This window comes from Oryctolagus cuniculus, chromosome 5 (genome assembly GCF_964237555.1).
Source record: "Oryctolagus cuniculus chromosome 5, mOryCun1.1, whole genome shotgun sequence".
Taxonomy (NCBI): Eukaryota; Metazoa; Chordata; class Mammalia; order Lagomorpha; family Leporidae; genus Oryctolagus; species Oryctolagus cuniculus.
The window spans coordinates 24,665,676-24,687,391 of record NC_091436.1 but is presented as its reverse complement, the minus strand read 5'-3'; the positions used below and the strand labels follow the sequence as shown (position 1 = coordinate 24,687,391).

General features: G+C 39.7%; 1 protein-coding gene across 10 annotated transcripts in view; it reads left to right on the top strand.

Moving 5' to 3' along the window:
- PHACTR2 (phosphatase and actin regulator 2) overlaps nucleotides 1-14,543 on the top strand; it is a 321,121-nt gene extending 306,578 nt beyond the window's left edge. For all 10 annotated transcript variants that reach the window (XM_051854253.2, XM_008263585.4, XM_051854256.2 and 7 more), the window contains one exon: nucleotides 7,880-14,543. In XM_051854253.2, the coding sequence (XP_051710213.1) occupies nucleotides 7,880-7,895 (16 nt within the window). In that variant the 3' untranslated portion in view covers nucleotides 7,896-14,543. The remainder of the gene's footprint in view (nucleotides 1-7,879) is intronic.
- The last annotated feature ends 7,173 nt before the right edge of the window (nucleotides 14,544-21,716 follow it).

Below are 21,716 nucleotides of genomic sequence, written 5' to 3'. Positions count from 1 at the left end.
GGAAGTAGGTGATGACTCAAATACTTGGGCCCTTGCCATACACGTGGGAGACCCAGAATAAGTTCCTGCCTCCTGGCTTCCGTCTGGCACAGCCCTGACTATTGTGGGCATTTGAGTAGTGAATCAGAAAATGGAATGTCTCCCTCCATCTGTCTCTGCCTTTCAAATAAATGAAAATAGTTTTTTTTAAATGTTAAAGAATACATGTTAGTACATGTTTATATCTGATGGAGTATTTTTTGACCTTCAAAATTCTGTTTGCTATTTTTCTATAGTTGCTCATCTAGAATATTTAGAACTTAGAAAATACTTGTTGTGTTTCACAAAATAGTATGTCAATATCTTCATTGTATAAGTAAATATTAATGGATGCACATATATGATCTTGGGGCAGTAACAGTCGATATTAAGGGCAAACTTTTGGGCCGGCGCCACGGCTCACTAGGCTAATCCTCCTCCTACAGCACCGGCACCCCGGGTTCTAGTCCCAGTCGGGGCGCCGGATTCTGTCCCGGTTGCTCCTTTTCCAGGCCAGCTCTCTGCTGTGGTCCAGGAGTGCAGTGGAGGACGGCCCAAGTCCCTGGGCCCTGTGCCCACATGGGAGACCAGGAGAAGCACCTGGCTCCTGGCTTCGGATCAGCGCGGTGCGCCAGCCGCGGCGGCCATTGGAAGGTGAACCAACAGCAAAGGAAGACCTCTCTCTCTGTCTCTCTCCCTCACTGTCCACTCTGCCTCCCCCCCAAAAAAAGGGGGGCAAACTTTTAAAGTTTTCCAAAAAGATATTGGTTAATACTCTTTACAGTATCTCTCAAGATAAGGAAAAATTATTCACAACAGTAAAATAAATATTGCTTGCTTAAGTATTCTTAAAATCTTGGTGGTAAGGCAAATATCCACTGTTGTTTTTCCATTAATTTCTTCTTTTAGAGTTCTTTTTTTTTATAAAAAATTAATTTATTTATTTAAAAGAGTTACACAGAGAGAGAAGAGGGGCAGAAAGAGAGAGAGAGAGGTCTTCCATCCGCTGGTTCACTCCTTAAATGGCCATAACAGCCTGCCAGAGCTGTGCCAATCCGAAGCCAGGAGCCACAAGCTTCTTCCGGGTCTCCCATGTGGGTGCAGGGGCCCAAGGACTTGGGCCATCTTCTACTGCTTTTGCAGGCCATAGCAGAGAGCTGGATTGGAAGTAAAGCAGCATTGCAAGTGGCAGTTTTACCTGTTATGCCACAGCACTGGCCCCATCCATTAATTTCTATGACATCATTAAAGTTGAATTCCAATAGAGAAATATTTTTGGCCCTGAGACTTAGAAACATCATGCTTATGATTTTCAATTTATTTAAAAGGCAGAGTTACAGAGAGAAAGAGAGAGACAGAAAGAGAGATCTTCCATCTGCTGGTTCATTCCCCAAATGGCAGCAAAAGCTGGGGCTTGGCCAGCTGAAGCCAGGAGTCAATAGCCAGGAGCCTGATCTGGGTTTCCCATGTGGGTGGCAGGGGCCTAGTTACTTTGTCCATCCTCTGCTGTTCTCTCAGGCTCATTAGCAGGGAGCTGGATCGGAAGTGGAGCTCTCACGCCACTTGGGTAGTTGGTGTTGTAGACAACAGCTTAACCTGCTAAGCTACAACACCACCCCCTATTTTCTTATTCTCTACTTTTCAGATTTTCTTAATGTGATTGTGTTGAGTGGGGGTATCTAATCCACACACACATGCACCAACTTGAGGATACTTGAGAAAATTTGTGGAAAATTGAACTAAAAGATAAGATTATTTTGGTGCAAAAAAATGTTGATATCTGTACATACAAGGGAGATCCAAAATATTCATGAAAATGTATATTAAGACTATGCATGTGGTAAAAGCACATAGTGTACTGCCTAGTAAATAATAAATGGTCATTGAAACAAATTCTAGGAAATAATTTCATTGAGTTTCATTTGTTTGAATAAAATTCCTGATCAAAGCACATTCTGAAGCTAACTGGGATAATGTCAAATGTAAAAAAAAAAAAAACACAATATGAACTATGTGACATGCAAAATATCTAGAGAAATCTTGGCAGTGTGGAATATTCTAGGAAATAGAATACAAAAAGTATTTTATAGGATTGGAGGCAATCATAATGCAAATATTCTGCATAGTGTTTCTCATTTTATTTGGTAATAATGGCAATGAGTTTCTTCACCCTTGGGGCCATTCAGATCTTGAAGCTCATTCTAAATATTTTCTCCAAAACATTTCACAGAAAGACAGAAAAGCAGATCTTAGGTAGTTTGAAGCAAGACCTTCTTTATTCAACATATGTAGCTTCCTTTCTTCTTGTTGTTGTCATACTTATAGTCATTCAATAAAAGATATAACTAGAGATGAAAAAAAAAAAAAAAAGACTATGCATGGGCCGGCGCCGCGGCTCACTAGGCTAATCCTCTGCCTGAGGCGCCAGCACACTGGGTTCTAGTCCCGGTTGCTCCTCTTCCAGTCCAGCTCTCTGCTGTGGCCCAGGAAGGCAATGGAGGATGGCCCAAGTGCTTGGGCCCTGCACCCGCATGGGAGACCAGGAAAAGCACCTGGCTCCTGGCTTCGGATCGGCGCAGCGCCGGCCGTAACAGCCATTTGGGGGATGAACCAACGGAAGGAAGAGCTTTCTCTCTGTCTCTCTCTCTCGCTCTCTCTCACTATCTAACTCTGCCTGTCCAAAAAAAAAAAAAAAAAAAAAAAAAACTATGTGTGGATTTCAGCTTTTTTCCACCAAAAGAAACGTCTTTTCATTCTACTTTGCATGGACTTTCTGAAGTCCCCTCTTAGGTATTTGTAAGCAGTGATGTCATTCTGTACCTTCATGAGTTATTTCTACCTTGTGTGGATTTACAATAAAGCAAAGTACACTTTTGGCTTCTAGATGGCTTATCCAAATGTGACATGGCAGGAACCATGGTTAGAACTTTAATAAAGATTAACTGAGAGTCTAGCCCAGAGGAACATGAAGGCTGCTTCTGTCTGATGCTGTCTTTCCTGGATGCTCCACTGACTTGCTACGTGGACAGAAATGAAAAGGAGTTGCAAAGGGCTGCTATAACTCCCAGGATGGAAAGCCTGTCTCAGTGCTGGGCTTACTAAGAGCCTGGCCAGTCTACGGTCTAGCCTCTCAGGAGAACAAGGAGCTATGGTGCTTATAAGGGTGGGGAAACTTTTTTCTGCCAAGGGCCATTTGGATATTTATAAATCATATAAAACTATCAGCTTAAATATTAGCCTGCTATAGATTCATTAAATTTTGAGTCTGGCCTGGGGTTGTCTTGGCAGGGTGAGACCAGAGGATTTTTGTGGGCTTCATAGGACTTTGCAGGCCAGATGTGCCCCACCCCTGAGAGAGCCTCTTTCCTTGTTTAGCACAAGTGTATAAGATATGACAATGCAGATCTCTTTAAAAAAGGGGAAATGAATTATTTGACAGATCTACATATATCCAGAAGGGAAGCCCAGAAAAGTAATATTTTACATTTGTGAGGAATTATAATTTATAGGAAGATGAGTAAACTTTTAAGGATTAAATTGTAAAAAAGACCTCTTTATGGAAATAGTTATCCTTATCTGAATCCACAACCTTAAAAATAGCTTTTTTCTTCATTCAACCCTTCTCAGCAGTATGAAAACTAAGAAAAGTATATTACAGTTTTAAAAAGAAGACAATATAGATAACTTCAAATTTGAGTCTCAGGAAAGTCGTGAAAAGAGGGTGGACAAAAAGCTTAAGGATCCTTAGGGCATAGTGAATCTATTTATTGCTCCACCAAGTTAAAGCCTAAAGCCAAAGCTGTCATTCTGTCACACAGGCAAACTTCTCAGTAGCCAAAGCTGAACTTCTCATGTTTTAAAATGAATGCAAACCACTAAGTGGTAACTAAACTCTAATTTGCATTTTCAGTACCTCTAACCATAAAATTTTAGAGGTGAATCTGAAGATAAAATACCTAATTTATACAGGCTATAAATGCCCTTTTCTAATGGAATTGAGCAAGAAATCTGTGGAAGACTTGTTTTTTGGATTTTAGATTTTTTAAACTAAATCTGGGCAGTCTGTTAAACCAAAACTCTTAAGACTGAGAGCTCCTCTCTGAACTAAAAGGGTTCACTTATTGGGGCAGGCATTTGGTCAAGCAGTAAAGATGCTGGCTTAAGATGTCTGTATCCTCTATCAGAGTACCTGGCCTCAAGTCCTAAGTACACTCCTGATGTTAGCTCTCTGTTAATGGACCCTGGGAGGCTGCAGTTGATGGCTCAAGTAATGGTAAAAGACCTGGATTGAGTACTTAGCACTTAGCTTTGGCTTGGGTAGTGAACCAGCAGATGGGAGTTCTCTTTGTCTCTCTGTCTCAGCTTCTATCTCTCAAAGAAAAGAAAATAAAAAAAGTTCATTGTTCATTGTACCATTTCAAATGCTAGTGAGAAAGAAAAGACAAGTCCTGGGAAAAGTTCTTCATCACTAGCATCAAGGATAGGTAGAAGTTGGAAAAATCATCAGCAGACCCAGAATTATGGGTATTTTTTATAAAACTTGAGGAAGAAAAGCATGTTATTTCCATTGAACCTACATTGGCAATACATTAAAGGGGTGGGATAATGAGTTGGGGGTGGGAACATTGGGGACTGGAGGGCTGTGTGTAAGAAGTAACTGTTGCTTCTGGATTGTCTGGAAAGCTTATAGGAAGATAGGAATAAGTGTCAAAGGGATCACATAAATAAGACCAAGTGTCTGCTAATAACAATAGATATAATTAAAAAGGAGAGAATGATCCAACATGGGAAGCAGGATACAGCAGCAGACTCATAGAATGGCAGATGTTCTAAACAGCACTCTGGCCTCAGAATCAGCCCTTAAGGCATTCGGATCTGGCTAAAAAGCCCATGAGAGTATTTTAGGCATGGAAAGCCTCTAAAGATGAAACAAAAAATCTTATGGTGCCCTTGCTAGTTTCTGGAAATTGAAGAAGGTTACTTTATAGAAAAATGCTTAACAATTTTTTTGTATATTACTTTTCATTTATTTGAATGCCAAGAGACAGAGACAGACACACACACATACACACAGAATTCTTATATCTACTGGTTCACTCCCCAAATGACTGCAACAGCCAGGGCTGGGCCAGGCAGAAGCCAGCAGCCTGGAATTCAATCCAGGTACTCCCACTTTGGTGGTTGGGATCCAACAACTTGAGCCATCACCTGCTGCCTCCAGGAGGCTGGAGCCAGCACTCAAACCCAGGTACTTTAACATGAGATGTGAGTGTCCCACATGGTTACTTAACCAAAGCATCAAGTGTCTACCCCAAATGTCTGCTACCAAATGTCTCTTCGATTCTCCTGACTGCTCATTTTTTTACCCAAATTCTTCATTTACCTTCTTCATCCCACAAACATTACCTGTAGGAAGAGAAAGCATGTTGCATAAGATTTCTCAACACTTGTCCTTTGAATCCAGGACCTAACAAATATCTGAAGATTAGCACATTGTGGGATGTTTGGTGTGCAAAGCCCAACAAATTTGGAGAGAGCTAAATAATTACTAAGTTAGATAAGTTTTTATTTAACCCCTAGAAAAGCTGAACCTAAGAAAAAGAACCCTTCAGTGGCTTGTGGAATGAGGATCCTGAAGGTACCATGTATTGTCCTATGTCATCAGCGTCCCCAGGCTCCTGCTCCTTTTGTTGGGGCCTGCACAGTGCTAGTGTGGCCTGCTCCACAAGAAGTGATACTGTTAGTTTCAAGCCTTTGGATCTCTCTGGATTTGCTTTTCTAGTCATTGTCAAAAGTTTGATTATAGCCCAATTTCATGTATTCCCCTATGTAGCAAAAAAAAAAAAAAAAAGGTAGGTGTTTTGTGACAAGAGTCATAATCACAGGGTAGCCTAGGGATGTGAAATAGGATTTTTCTCTGCTCAAAACTGATCAAATCTGACAACATAGAAATCCAACTGGTGACCTTTTCTATTCCATTTTACCTGCAGGGCACCCAAAAACTCTTGTGTACAAAAGCACTGTTGAGGGCATTTTTAGATCTCATACTGTGCTGTGGGTTAAGAATGTGGAGGGAGGGCTGATGATCAGAACCTAAAAGTATATGGGAAGCAGTGGTGGGAAAACACCTAGAAACATGGGTTGAGCCACAGTCTGAAAGATCTTGCTTGCCACTCCAGGAAATGTAAGTTTTATTTTGTAGGTAACGGAGAGCCATGCAGTGCTCTTAACAAAGAACTGGCATGGTGCCATTAGTATTTCATAGTGGTGGTGCTGGTGATGGTGAGGAGCATAGATCTGATGGGCAGAGTATAGGACATGAGCCCAGGGAGTGTGCTGGTTTAGCAAGGCAGATGAGCATCAGATTCTAAAAGACAAAGGGAAATGCTAAGTAGACTTCCAGCAATGTGGAGTCCCAAGGTAGTCTAAAGAGCTGAATCAGACAAAGCTTTACAGGGACAGACATCTGGCACAGCAGTTGGATTGCTGCGTGTGACACCTGCATCCCATTTGAAAGTGCCTGGTTCCTCTGCTTCTGCTCCAGCTTCCTGTTGGTGTGCATACCAGAGGCTGCAGGGGGATGACTCAGTGCTTAGGTCTTGGCCACCCACATAGGAGACCCGAATTGAATCCAGGTCCCTGCCTTTGGTCTGGCCCAGCCCTAGCTGTTGGTGGGCATTTAGGGGGTCAACCAGTGGATGGAAGATCTCAGTCTCTTTTTCTCTGTCTGCCTTTCTGATAAAATAAATATTTCTAGAATATTTTAAAATTTTAATTTTTTAAAAAAAGTAAATATAGTTGACAGCTTTTGACCTTGATTTTGAAGATGAAACCATAGATAGTAAAGTGAAGGGTGGTAATTGCAGTATAAGGGTACAGAATGTTCAAAAGGATGATAAAAAGGCAGGGCATGTTCAGAAACTGGCATGGAGGGAAAGGGAGCTGGGGGACTAGCTAGCAGGCAGAACATTTAAGTAGTGCCACCAAAGGATGGCAAGGGCACTAATGATTCAGTTACAGGCAACCAAGTGTGGGTTAGATACCTGATGGGAAATAAAGGTGAAGCAATGCAATGTATTGCAAATCTGGGGCTTCTTGACTATAACTGTTCTTACAAATGAAAGATTCAATGAAATAGAAACTGCAATGGCAAGCTAACAAGAAAATCTTTGAATAGTTGTAAACATGTTTGATATGTGGGCTAGCTGGATGAAAATACCCAACAGGTGTTTGGAAACCCAGAGGTTAAAAGTAGATGGAGACATCAGGAGGAGTGACAAGAGGCTGAAGCTAATAAAAGAGGGGCTATTTGTGTTCTTCTTCGTGAAGCATCTCAGCCATGAGTTAGAATGGAACCTTCAGGAATAGTGGTGTTCGGTCTTGGTGGCTCAATAACTTGAAGAGTATAACCAGCCTCTTCTACATTAAGAGTTCTCTCTGCTTTCCAACATAACATTTACAAAGAAATGCCAAAAGATTTGTATAAAATTGAATTAAAGATAAATTTATTTTGGTGCAGAAATCCTTGAAATCCATAAATGGGTTTTTTTATAGTATGCATTCTACATAAACTTTTGGAAGTGCTCATGTATACATGAAGAGTTTTTTTTTTTTTACACCTTTCTCTTTTTTCTTTTTACACCAAATAAACTTAGCTTTTAATTGCACTTTTGTATAAATTCTTTGAAGTGTCTTCATATAACTGTATTCTGCTATGACAGCAGTTGATACCAGTAATTTAGTTGGGGGGAGGGGTGCCTAGAACAGACTTTTGTTGTAAACCTTGCCATGCCTTAGCTCCTTGAATTCAGAGAGTTTTGCTGCACCACAGACTGACAGTATTTGTTGCTTCTTATTCCAGGTTTCATCGTCCATAGTGAAGTGCAAGACTATTTGGGAATGTGGACTGATCATCTTTAGGGGAAGCTCTGCTTCCTGAAAACCTGATGTTGCACTGGGATTTGAATGTGTGTGTTTCCGTTTAACTTGGGGTGAAGGCAGCATGTGACTCAGCCTTGTTCGAAAGTGCTCCTCACCTGTACAGCGCAGATGGGGCCAACAAGCCAAAAGAAATATGCTGTGACTCTTGCCTCCCAGAATGTGTATTGGTGGTAAGGGACACCAGTTATTCTTCATCAGGAGTTTTAGTCAAAGAAGATGAGCAGAAGACAATCGCTGGCTCCCCATTACCTGAAAGCCAAATTGTATAGTGCAGGGTAAAGAAAAATGGTGATTGGAGTTGCTGGGCACGGGAAAGGGGTGGGAGTTGAAAATTGGAAAGAAAGAGAAATATTTCATTATGTTAATGAAGAAAAGAGAAAATGGAAGCATAAATATATTTTTGAAGAGGGCATTTGGTAGCTGAAAACTTATTAAGGGATTTGGGAATCTAGTCACCCAATGAGGATTCCTTGACTTGATTCTGAAAAAATACTCTTGTTTCACCATTAAGTTTATACAGTATAGTACCATTATTTTATGTTGTGCCAGTGAATCCAGTTGCCAGAAATACGTCTGAATGTTTTCATGCATCTTTTTCTTAAACGCAAGAGGCTTCAATGGACTCTTGATGAGCATGCTTGCCCAAATTTTGTTGCATGCCTTAAGTAGCATAGCTATACACACTTGACATTTTTTATACTCCTTTCTTAGTGTATCAACCTTCCACAGGATAACAGGACTGGGAATAAAGTCAGATGTAATGTGACCCTTTAAAACTGTAACAGGCTTCAGAAATTAACCTTTTGGCCTTTCCCTGTCTTGATTATCTCCAAAGTCAGAGCAATTGTACTTGACCTAAAGGTGATAGCATCGACAATCATGACACCTGGTTTCAAACCTGATTCTAAATTAAGTGAGATACATGTGCTCTGCCTGCAGTTAGTTCTCAGTGGGAATGCAAAGGGCCAGTTATTTTTCAGTGCTGCATAGCAAAAGTTGGGTTGCTGCTATTAAAAACAAATAAATGAAGCACATAGTTTTTAAAAATACTCATCCAAAGGCTTAAAAGAACACAGCAAATTTCTGCTAAGTCATGTGTGAGAAAAACCTTGTCATATTTTAAAAATCTGCAGCTTGCATTCATAATATAGTATTTACTTTCAATGCAAAAGTATCAGTGAGATTGAAGTCATGGATAGTTCCCTGTGAACTTATAGTCAGCATTGTTTACATTAAGAAACCATCTATTGTTGTATTGTTATTTTCCATGGAGTAACAGGCACAGTATGACTTCTGCTCCCAAACTCATATGGCCATTTTTAAATACTACCTGGTATTTAATTGTTTTTTCATTATTTTTTTGCCTCTTTTATTAAAAACACATGAAAGATATAAAAAGAAGATAAGTTTTAAATAGATTTTATTTTATTCTGAAAGCTTGGACTAGAATTTTTTGCAGTGTTTCTGGTCCATAATAATGTAAGACATTCATTTCCAATTTCAACCCAAAAGTGGGCATTTAATCTGATGAATAAATGTAGATTCTGCTACTCATTAATATTTTGTAGAACTACTTATATTGAATGATGAAAAGTTGGTCTATTATAAAAAGTTAGGACCATTTTATAACTAAGAAAGTAATCAGCATCACACCTCTTGTCGCACCCAGCCTTGTGCATTCTTCACTGTTGTTTCGCTAATAGGATAAGACATATTTTTGCTTTGAAAACCTTTTTCTAGCTGCCCAAGGGTCTCTCTGTGGCTGAGATTTTATATATTTATAGTGTTTCAAACCAGCCACAAAAATTAAATTTGGCCTAATTATTTTTCCAAAATCATCTTTTTCCTTATGCTATTTTATTATCACTTTAGTGTATTGGGAAAAATGCCAAGATAAAAAATTTTTTTTCATTTTGTATGCTTATCATCTTTGAACATGTTTTAAAAATTTCTAATCACGAAGTCTTTATATAATGGTAAATATAAGACATTATCACTCAAGATATATGTAGTAGAAAGTTTCTATTTGGTTGATAAAATATTTTCCTATTAGTGGTGGATATGATGCAATTCTTTATTCTCTATAATGAGATATACCCAGTACAAAAATGAAATGCTGATACTTCAAAAGGTTCATGTAAAATGAATTAAAAGATTTTTAAATCCACGCATATGAGGGATTCTCTAAAAAGGCCATGGAAATGCTTAGTATGAAAAATTCTGCATGAACTTTTTAAAAATTGGCCCCAAATGAGGTCATCTTTTATTTTCCATGAACTTTTTGAAGTCCCTTTGTTTCCTTGTGTATAACGACAATGTCTGATTTATGAACTACCCACAATTTGTCTTCAAACTGAAGTTTAAAAGTAAAAAAAAAAAAAAAATTAACTACTGCTAATCTAAATGTTAAGTAACTGGAATAAGTTACTTCATTGTAACCACTTATTTTGTTAAAAGTAATCATTAAATAAAAACCTATGGAAGGAATTAAAGGATTATGAGCTTAGCTGTATTTTGCAGAATAGGGCTGTTTTAATAGTTAATTTTAAAAGGCAGAAACACTGCTTATCCCCACCAGCAGTCCATCCATGGGTCTCCTGCTTGGTGGCCCTAAAAGAAAGTGAAGGTGTAGACACCTTCCATATAATTATGCCTCTGCCCACTGCCCACGTTTCTGCAGTCCCACTGATCAGCTTATGTTCTATAAAGAAAACAAATGTGTGTGGGAATTGGATTACTTTTGTTGTTGTTGTTGTAACACAATTCCAGGTTTTTCACTATTCAAATTGTGACATTAGGTGACAAAGAACAAGTGAGTGGGTTTTCCTGAGTCCCCAGGAGGTGATTAAGGAAGAAAACAAACCCATCTCCAGGAAGGTCCCACCCAGCAAGAACTAGAAAGACCATAAAAACTAATTGACCATTTCCATCTCTTTCTTAAATGGAGGGAGGAAACCACATGGATATTAAGGTAGCAAGAAGCTGCTCAACAGGTTTTCTCAGCATCTTCGTGGTCATTACCAGTCAGTCTGAAAAATTAGTCTCTGGAGGTCAGCGTTAATTTAAGACAGCTTGCCTAATAACTCTGTGTAGGTAAAGCGTCTTGCATTTTGTTCTGTTTCTGGTAATTTCTCTTCATGTTAATTCCTCAAACTATTTAACTGAAAACTATAATATTCAGAGAGTCATTTTTAGCATTTGAACAGCTATTTTAAAGGAAGGAAAAAGCAGACATATCTGTCCCTCTGTTTTACCAGAAAAACTGGCCTTCTGGTTTCGTCTTCGTATCTTTTGTTAGCATGAGTATAATCATTTTTTTCTGATGTTATTAAATATATTCTGTTAGAAGAAAATTCTAAAATTTACATAAATAAAAAAATTGAACGCACCATTCAAAATTGCCACATTTGAAAATAAGAACTGAGTCTAAAATCCGAAACTCGGGTTTTACACTCTGCAGTTAAATTCAGTGCTGCATTGGCACACTTAAAAAAATGTAATAGCTCACACTTACAAGAGGGAAAAAAAACTATGTTGCTGCTACCTGTCCTGATACGTATCACATTGACACATAGTAGACATTTTTACTTCCATTTTTTAGAGTCAGACACATACAACTTTGAAAAATCATACTGGATTCACAACAGAAACAGGTGGTCTTTTCTACTGCATCATGGAATTCCACACTCCAATGGTGATAAGTCTATTTTCTTCCTTAGTCTGTTATTATTTTTAAGTGCTGCTTGCCACAAACTTCACAGAGGGAGAACACTTCCTCAGAGATGAGATGAAATTAAACCATCTTAAGATACATTAATCTACGTGGTTTTCCTCAGTGTGGATAGGGCTGTTTTAACCTTCCTAATTCCCAACCATATTGAGGCTATCATTACTAGTGAAAGCACAAACTGTAAGCATTCATTTCTTCAGGTTGTTACAGTATGCTATAAGTGCTAAGGAGCCACTTGGGTGCAGTTTATCTAGCAAATTATTCCTTAGCTTAGTGGTTAATCTTACACTATTGAGTAATTTGCTCTGTACTCACTGTGCTTAAATTGTTTTACTGGGCAAAGCAGATGAACTTCTAGGACTAAAAGATGTCCTAGAGGGAAAAAGCAATGACAAAAGTAATCATCAAATTAATAGGAACATGTTTCTGAGAGAAAGCTCATCCCCAGATATTTTAAACCCAAGCTTCAACGAGAAGCTTAAGACTTTGCTATAAAAGCAGATAGTGACCAAAAGGTGGTGGAGATGATGGTAGAATACCCCCAGACCATTCTCATTTTCACTTTGCATTTACATTTTGTAATCAATTACCTTAAGGTCTGTCTAGAAACACAGGACACCATTTGCACTTCTAGAAAGCAGCTGAGACATAAAAACCTATCCGTTTTTGAAGACCAGGTCATCCCAAATTATGAATTCCCATTGTATGTGTTGATTTCTGGCAAAGAAATGGAGAACTGGTGGCAGCTATTTCCATCCAAAGCCAACTCTTAGAAACAGTCATTTTCAGTCGTGCTGGGATTTGCTGCACACACACACAAAGTCCCTTAGTTTATCAAATTGTGAGCACAGCTGCATGTATGAGCAAAGCCCTGTTGATCAGTGTTTCTCAGTGGGGTGCTGTTGGCATTTGGAGCTGCACAATTCTTTGTTGTACAGAAATGTCCCACGTATTGCAAGATGTTTAATGTCCCAGGACCCTGCTGGCTAAATGCCAGGAGCTTTCTCAGTTGCTGTGAAAACCAGTGGTAAAAAACCTTCCCCCAGGTGCAAATGCCCTTCTTGGAGGGTGGTACCCCGCACCTGAACTCCACTGTCTCTCTGCCTTGTGTTTCTGTAGGCCTGGGTGCTGTTTCTCCTTCTGTGAAGCTTTAGCTTGCCAGTTCTTCAGGACAGAGGGTGCCAGGCAGCCTCGCAGTTCTGGTGGTCATAATAACTTAACACAGTCTCCGTGGGTACTTGAGGACAGATTTTACACGAAGCAGGCTTTTTTGTCTTTATTGTTTGGCCTCACCATTTCATTACAGGCCTCCACTATTGGTCTTAATCCCTGTCAACGTCATGAGGATTGTCGCACGGGTTAAACACAAACACAACTGCTAACATTCCACATAGGCAAAGCCCGTGGTCTTTGGGAGTCACCTTTGGCTTTCACCTGGTGACATCTGTGTCCCAGGAATTCCCAGAGAATTAATTGCATGCTTGTCCTATTAATGAAGCATTTAATTCACTTGCAAAGGCTACAGTACCCCTTGTGTAAATACAGTCATGCACTTCAACTTTTCTAACAAGATTTTGAATCCTGCACTACAAAGGAAATACAGATAAACTGTGGATTGCATGCATGTCATTCATACTTCCTTGATGGTCACCCACAAAGCAAGGTGTGCTTTACCTTGACGAAAAATTAAACTGCCCTAATCAGACAGAAACATGCTTGGTCTCTTTGTCCCTGTCTGTCACCAAAACTGAATAGTAAGGAGGTCTTGAAATTATTTAGATAAACTGTGGCTAATGGAAAGAAACCAATGTAGCTACTATCATTTTTAAAATACCAAAAATTCTTAAGGTTTTTTTTTTTTTTTTTGAGGCACAGCAAATCAGAGTCAATAAAGGTGATTATATTGTAAACTTTTAGATGGTGCTGAAGAATTCTTTTTAAATAGCAGTATTTTTTTTTAAAGAGAATACATTGAAAGGAGTACATGAGGCAGAGTGCCACTCCACCCTCAGGTCAATTTTATGATATAATAATAAGATGCCAATAATATTTGCGCCACTTGCCAAGTTGGGGGTTTTTCCCTTCCTGGATACTTTTGTTATTCTTTGGCTGTTTTGTTGTTGCCACTGCAGTGCTGACTAACATTTGGAAATAATCTGAACGAATTGAGGGTCAAACCACTTTTATTCCTTAAAGCACAGGCACTAAGTTTTCTTTCTCCTTTTTAAATTTTCTGTGGCTTAGAAACATGCCAGTGTGTTCAAACCATTCTACACCAACTTCACAGATTTAGTACCTGCTAGAAATTCCAACTAGTCATTTTTTTCTTATATAATAGTGATTTTTAATTAATGGACTAAATGTATTCATTTGTTACTTCAACCTTTGGATAAAATGATAAGAATGGTATGCTGTGATCATTATCAGACTGCTTGAAAGATTCCTGATTTCCAGTGCGCAATCTAGTCCTACACAGGTATAATATCTGTGAGTGTAAATAACTGGAACTGTACAATGACTAACATGACAGTTTCTTTTTTTTGTTCTTCATCTGTACTGTATGATATATAGTATGTGGGTATAATTATCTACAAGTATACACACATATGTATATGTATTCCACTATTATAACCTGAAAGAAAGACTATGTATTACCTTTTTTATTCCGTACTGGTGTTTGTGTTATTTAAAAGGCAAAATTATGCTCTATCTAGTGGTATAATATAATAGGATACTTTGCTGTGCACAATTCCAAGTGCCTTAGAACATTGTTTAGCTTTCCTAAGTATATAGAACTGCAGATATGTATAAAATTGGGAAAAATTACCTCAATAAAATTATTGGGAAATCCCCAGCTTCAGTTTGTTCCCATTTCTGTTGTATTCACACAGTACTCACTCTTCCCCTGTCAGAAGTTCACAGGACCCTCAATTGAAAAGCAAGAGTAAGACAGCTTTCTTCATTGCCTGTTATTTCAGCTCCACCTAACTTTTTAATGCTTTTGTGTGGTAAGGCCTTTTCCTTTGTACTTTTTATTTAAAGAATTACTGCTTTTGATAACAACATGCAGTATGTTTTTAAAACATGTTGTTATATGAGTAGTTGAAGATATTCTTTATTAATGTTTATTGATATCCTAATGTGTAAACATGAGAGTCCCTTTAGAGTTTATGATACAGAAAATGAACAGGCTTTCTCATGTTGCTTACTATTTAATGTATTAAAAGCAAGGAGAGAGGTTGGGGGCATAGTTTGACTGAAAAGGAATACACTTTTTTTTATTTCTCAAGAGTGATTTTAAATAGTAAATTCACTTAACCTCCCCCAACTCATGGACAAGGTCAGAGATAGGAAAGTCGAAAAGCAACGAGTGTGCCATTGTCCTATAAAGAAGACATAGAACCGAGGAAGATGGGAACCAAAAAATTAAAAGAAGGTTTGAAAAACCGGCCCCAAGGATGCAATTAAAAATGAACAGGCCATCTCCAAAGCAGGTGTAGTTGTTGTCACCTTTCCATTTTTTTCTCAGACAAACCAGTTTCCACATTGAAACAGCACTTTCTGCAATCCAATGGAGGTAAGAAATGGGCAGTGTTGCACTGTACACAATGCCGTGATGGTATCCCACTCAGTGTGATTTAACTCTGCTGGACCTCAGCTCAGACGTCTGTAGGGAGTTGTTGCTACCAGCACTGCTGCCCACTGCTAATCCAAGTCCTCATTCAGTTTAGGGGTTGGAAACTCTGCCCACTAAAGGGTGGTCACTAATAGCAGGACCCATAAAACTCTAGAGAAAAGCTAAGAACCTCAAGTCTGTGTGAAGGTTTGGTTTGTGTTTGTTTTGTTTTGTTTTGCTAAGCAGACACTATTCTTAAGGCTTTTAAGGAAAACCCCACAGATGCTAGCTTTTTGTACTTAGATAAATATCCTAGGGAGGAGAGAACTAGCATTTTCAGTGCTTGTTGGCCTGAGGATTTGTTCCCGGGTGAATTTTTTATCTTGGTGAGCCCAGGTCAGACACATCAGATTAGGGGGCCCTCAGCATGCACAAGAATTTGCCTCTCGTTGTTCACCTAAGTACTCAGCAAACTGAAGCTGCTTGTCTTTTCCGGCAGTCAGTTTAAGTTTGTTCTCTCTTTGATTCAGTCCAGGTTGATTTCTGAAATTTTAATCACTGCCTCTCAGAGTCTTCCCCAAAGGATCCATTCTGAATTCTGCACATTAGTCTTCATAAAAGACAACACTTACATCAGTCCTACCCAGGATCTTCCAGAATCTTCCTCTCTGCCTATCAAATAGCTCCTAGGAGTTTCTGAGGTCTAACTGTGGACCATAGTTCCATATTTCTCTCCTTGTAGTCCTCCTTTGGACCAAATCAAATGAAATTCACAGTTTCCCCAAATACATTATGCAGTATGCATCACAACTGTGTTTAAGCCATTCCCTCCAACTGGCATTCTCCTTTATGTGTCAGCATTCCACACAGCCTTCTAGGAAAAATCCAAATGTCTTCTCCAGCAATTGCATTATAGTATTTCTTTAAACAGCATACAGGGGCTCGTGCTGTGGAGTAGTGGTTAAAGCCACCGCCTGCAGTGCCAGCATCCCATATGGGCACCAGTTTGAGTCTCGGCTGCTTCACTTCAATCCAACTCTCTACTATGGCTTGGGAAAGCAGTGGAAGATGGCCCAAGTGATTGGGCCCCTGCACCTGCCTGGGTATCCTGGAGGAAGCTCCTGGCTCCTGGCTTTGGATTGGCCCAACCCCTGCCGTTGCAGCCATTTGGGGTGTGAACCAGTGGATGGAAGACCTCTCTCTCTCTTTCTCTCTCTCTCTCTCTCTCTCTCTCTCTCTCTCTGCCTCTGCCTCTCTGTAACTCTGCCTTCAAATAAATAAATATTAAAATTAAAAAACAATAAACAGCATACACATATATAAATTTAACAGATTTAGTTTCCTCTGTAAGAATTCTGATGGGGGCCAACACTGTGGTTTAGAAGATTAAATCTCTGCCTACAGTGTTGGCTTCCCATATGGGCACCAGTTCCGGCTCCAGTTCTGGTTCCAGTTGCTCCACTCCCTGTCCAACTCCCTGCTAATTGCCTGGGAAAGCAGCAGAAGGTGGCCCAAGTACTTGGGCCCCTCCATCCATGTGTGAGACCCAGAAGAACATCTTGGCTCCTGGATTTGGCCTGGCCAAGCCCCATTTGGGGAGTGAAGCTGCAGATATAAGATGGATATCTCTTTCTCTCTCTCTCTCTCTCTTTCTCTCTCTCTCTTCCTCCCTCCCTCCCTCCCTTCCCCCCCTTCAGTCTCTATCTCTGCCTTTCAAATAATAAATAAATCTTTTTTAAAAATAAACCTTCAAGTGTTCAAATGTGATGCTAAAAACACACAAATAACAGCTCAGTATAATACATATTATAAATTTATAATTATAAATCAAATTTTCTTGAACATTAACATTTTGCATTATTATGATATTTTTAAATTTATGTGTGTAAAATTAGTTACATAGCCTAAACTAGTTGCATGACTACAAGATCAGATTTCATGGTGTAGTTTTTAAAATCACAAGCACTGGGCTGGTGCCATGGCTCACTTGGTTAATCCTCCGCCTGCTGTGCCGGCATCTCATACGGGCACCGGGTTCTAGTCCCCGTTGCTCCTCTTCCAGTCTAGCTCTCTACTGTGGCCCAGAGGGCAGTGGAGGATGGCCTAAGTGCTTGGACCCTGCACCCGCATGGGAGACCAGGAGGAAGCACCTCACAGCGCTGGCCTTAGTGGCCATTTGGGGAGTGAACCAAAGGAAGGAAGACCTTTCTGTTTCTCTCTCTCATTGTCTATAACTCTACCTGTCAAATAAAAAAAAAAATCACAAGCACTTTCATGTCAAGTACATATAATTTCTCACAATAACTATGAGACATAATTAAATGCAGCACGAAAGTACTACTTTTCAAGGGCTGATAGTGTCCAAACACAAACAAAAGATATGAAAATGGAAAAGCTAGTTGCCTGGTTTGAGTGATTTATACTGTGTTTATATATTGAAATATATTGTACCCCATAAAAGTGGGCATATTCCATGTTAGAATTGTTTTAAATAACTTTTTAAAAAGTTCAAATACTGAAAGAAATGTAACCAAAACTGAAGCTGAATGTCATTATCACAGAATAACTTCTGGTATGAGAGTATATCTGAATTTTTAAAAGAAGGATATTACTTTTGGCTTTGCTTTAATAATAAACATTCCTAGGCTTGTAGAAACTTACATACTAAGAGGAGCAGATGTTAAAGTCTTCAGCAAACTGAAATTACTGGATTGGCAATTCACTGTTTCCTTAATGTGTCCTAGGGATGGTAGACTATGGGAAGAATCCACTTGAACACAGAGACACACTCACAACCATCCTTCAATCTAGAACTTTAAGGAGTCTCCAAATCTTCAGCTTTCAAAAAGAATCGGTTCTGTTAAACCAGATTCACACTCCATCCTACATAATGCTTTTTTCTGATAAGCAGAAGGAGGTCTGTACTCCCAAGGTGTAGTTAATTTCCTTCAACACTCTTACTGGCCTACTTGAAATTTTGCATTTTTTTTTCATGTTCTTTCTTTCACACTAGACACACTCATTTAGATGGCATCCAAATAGATTATTCATTCATCCCATACCAAAGACTAATCTTGTTTTTTCCCTGAGCACAGAACACTATAGTCGTGCTCATGACGGTGCAATTAAGTGTTAAAACTGAGCTGAAGATGAAAACTGTAATGAAACTAAAGAGGTAAACAAAGGCTAAATCTCAAAAGTCCTTGTAAACTTTACCAAGGAATTTGAAAGTTATCCTTAAAGCAATTGGAATCCACTGAACTATTTTAAACTCAAGGCTACCATCATCAGATTTGGCCTATTACCAGCCATTACTATTGCCATAATCTGACTAGAAGTGATGGTTGCCTCAACCAAGGTACTGATTAGTGGAATGAAGAAATATTAATGAAATCAAATGACAACCATAGGGAGTGGATGTTTGGCCTAGCAGTTAAAATGCTTACATCCCACATTGAAGTACTGGGATTTGATTCATGGCTCTGGCTCCTGCAGGCCCTAGGAGGTAGTAGTGATGGTCAAGTAATTGGGTTCCTGCCACCCACATGGGAGACCTGGATTGAGTTCCCATCTCCAGCCTTAGTCCCAGCCTGGCCCCTGCCTTTTCAGGCATTTGGGGAGTAAACCAGCAGAAAGCAGCTCACTCTCTCAGTCTGTCTCTGCCTCTTAAATCAATCAATAAAGGACACAGGAAATGGAAAATTTAAGACTACACTACCATGGCTTGGGCAGATGGCAATGATACCACTTGCTGAAAAAGGAGACAACAGCAGAGATAAGATTGATGGAAGACTAGAGTGAGGGGCAGGGAGAGGGGAAGGAAGGATAGGAAAGTGCAGAGGTGAGCCATTCAGGTTTGGATGCCTGCTATTGAGATGTCCCCATGTGGATAGATGTACAGTAGACAGCTGGATACATGCTAAGGCAAGGAAGGCTACAAAAAGGAAGTTGAGAATCATCACCACGTGTAAGGGAAGCTGTGAAAATGGATCAACCTCTCCAACAGACAATGCCTCAAAGTTTAAGACCATGAAGAAATTACTATAATAAAAGTTAATAAACTCTTTTCTTATTGCCTTTCTCTCTCCAAGACTGTAAGATGAAATTATTGTCACATCATCTGAGTGCTTCAGATTTTGCTTTAATTTAACTGGGTTTCACTGCTTACCTGAGTTTTGAATTAAGTTGAATAAGCACTTTATGTAGGAGGTTAAGACATGAAGCAAAAATTATATTTGAAAATTCCTTATATTGTCATGAATGTCTATACAGACATACTACTGGACTTATTAAGTCTAACACAACCTACTTTGATTTCAACATTGTATAAGTGGCTGGTTCTATTAATTTGACCACAGATGGATGTTAGCTTCTGCATAGTTTACATATACCTTTAGAGAAAGTTTACACTCAACAGAATGAAATGCTCATACTGTAAGAAGCTTGGGGAGGGTCCAATGTTGTGGCACAGCAGATTAAGCCATTGCCTGTGGCACCAGCATCCCATATGAGTGCCAATTTAAGTCCTGGCCACTTCATTTTCGATCCAGCTCCTTGTAAATGTCCTTCAGAAAGCTGGAGGAGATGGTCCAAGTACTTGAGGTCCTGCTACCACCCAGGAGACCTGCATAGAGCTCCTGACTCCTGGTTTCAGCCTGCCCAGTCCTGGCTGTTGTGGCCATTTGGGGAGTGAACCAGCAGATGGAAGCTCTTGCTCCAATTCTGCTTCCAAATAAATAAATTTTAAAAGAAGGAGGAGGAGGAGGAGAAACAGCAGCAGCACAGGGAAGACAGAGCGTGCACACTCTGCATAAACTGATTTTACAGAGAAAAGTGTATTAATGTCTTCTGTGGTCCACATTCTGTGTGCTCATGGAAGCAGTGGTAGGCAGAACCACTAATATCTCAATAGTATTGATGGTAATCACAGAGTTAAAGTTATAAGTTAAATGCATGCATGATGTCACTACCCCAAATTTTTTAAAATGTTTTCATGTTTCAATAGTGTCTATTATTCAAAGCAAAGGGGTCTAATGATATATGAGCTTGTCATAGCCTAAACCAGAGTGAGTGCCATTGAAGCATACCGAAGTTAAAATTCACTTTATGATCACAAAAGCACAGCAAAGAAAATTGGGATTAATATTTCCAACTTTATTCACCAATGAAATGTTTGTCCTTTTGACTAAGAACAGGAATCAATAAACAGAAAGCCAAGCAATAGAAGGGGGCTGGTACAGTTACGAATTTTAAGGAACATACAATTACTAGGGATTAGAAGCAATTAAAGGTTTAGAACCTAACCGTGTTCTATAAACAATCTGAAAGGTACCAGAAATTTAGGAAAAGCGAAAAGATAGGATCCGGGGAAGTGGACAAGTTCAGTCAATGTGGAAATGAACAGATTCCTGTGATATGAACATGATTCAAAGCCACGCTCCTGTCCCCAAACAAATCCAAGCTGCAGAAGGGCCAGGTTTCAGGAATTAGTCACCGTGAAGCACAATGCAATTAGGTGACTGCAGTTAGGAGGGAAGGGGATGGATAATAGCTCAAGTTCATCAAACAAGTACTGAAAGCCAAGCACAGAGCTAGGCATTTCACACACTTCCTCAGCAGCAATCATAAGAGGTAACTAGTAATAATACTACCATTCCCACTTTACTTTTGGGTGAGTAAACTGAGGCCCATTTGCCCCAAGTTACACAGTAAGAATGAAACAAATTCCAGAAACTACTTTCAGGTAGTGCACAATGAATATTACTGTGACCATATAGTATTGTTAGGGAAAGTGTTTTAATCCAGAGGGAAGTCCACTAAGGTGGATGGACACCCTTTGGATTCTGACTTTATGGAGCTCTGTGCCATTCCTAGTCTTTTAGCTGTTTTATAGTTCTGTAATTTGTAGAAAGCTGGCCATGAGGCAAAATAATCCTTGTCTCTAGACTTGTATATAAATCTCTTCTGACAAAGTTGAACTGTGGAAAAGCCAGTTCTGTCTCCATTTGCTTTTTTTTTTTTTTTTTTTTTTGACAGGCAGAATTAGACAGTGAGAGAGAGACAGACAGAGAGAAAGGTCTTCCTTCCATTGGTTCACCCCACAAATGGCTGCTACGGCTGGCACTGTGCCGATCCAAAGCCAGGAGCCAGGTGGTTCTTCCTGGTCTCCCATGCAGGTGCAGGCGCCCAAGCACTTGGGCCATCCTCCACTGCCTTCCCAGGCCACAGCAGAGAGCTGGACTGGAAGAGGAGCAACCGGGACAGAACCGGCACCCCAACCAGGGCTAGAACCGGGGGTGCTGGCACCACAGGCAGAGGATTAGCCTAGTGAGCCGCGGCGCCAGCCTGCTCTTTTTCTATAAATGTTTTTAGATGATCCTGAATCTAGTTGTAACATCTTACTAATTCCCT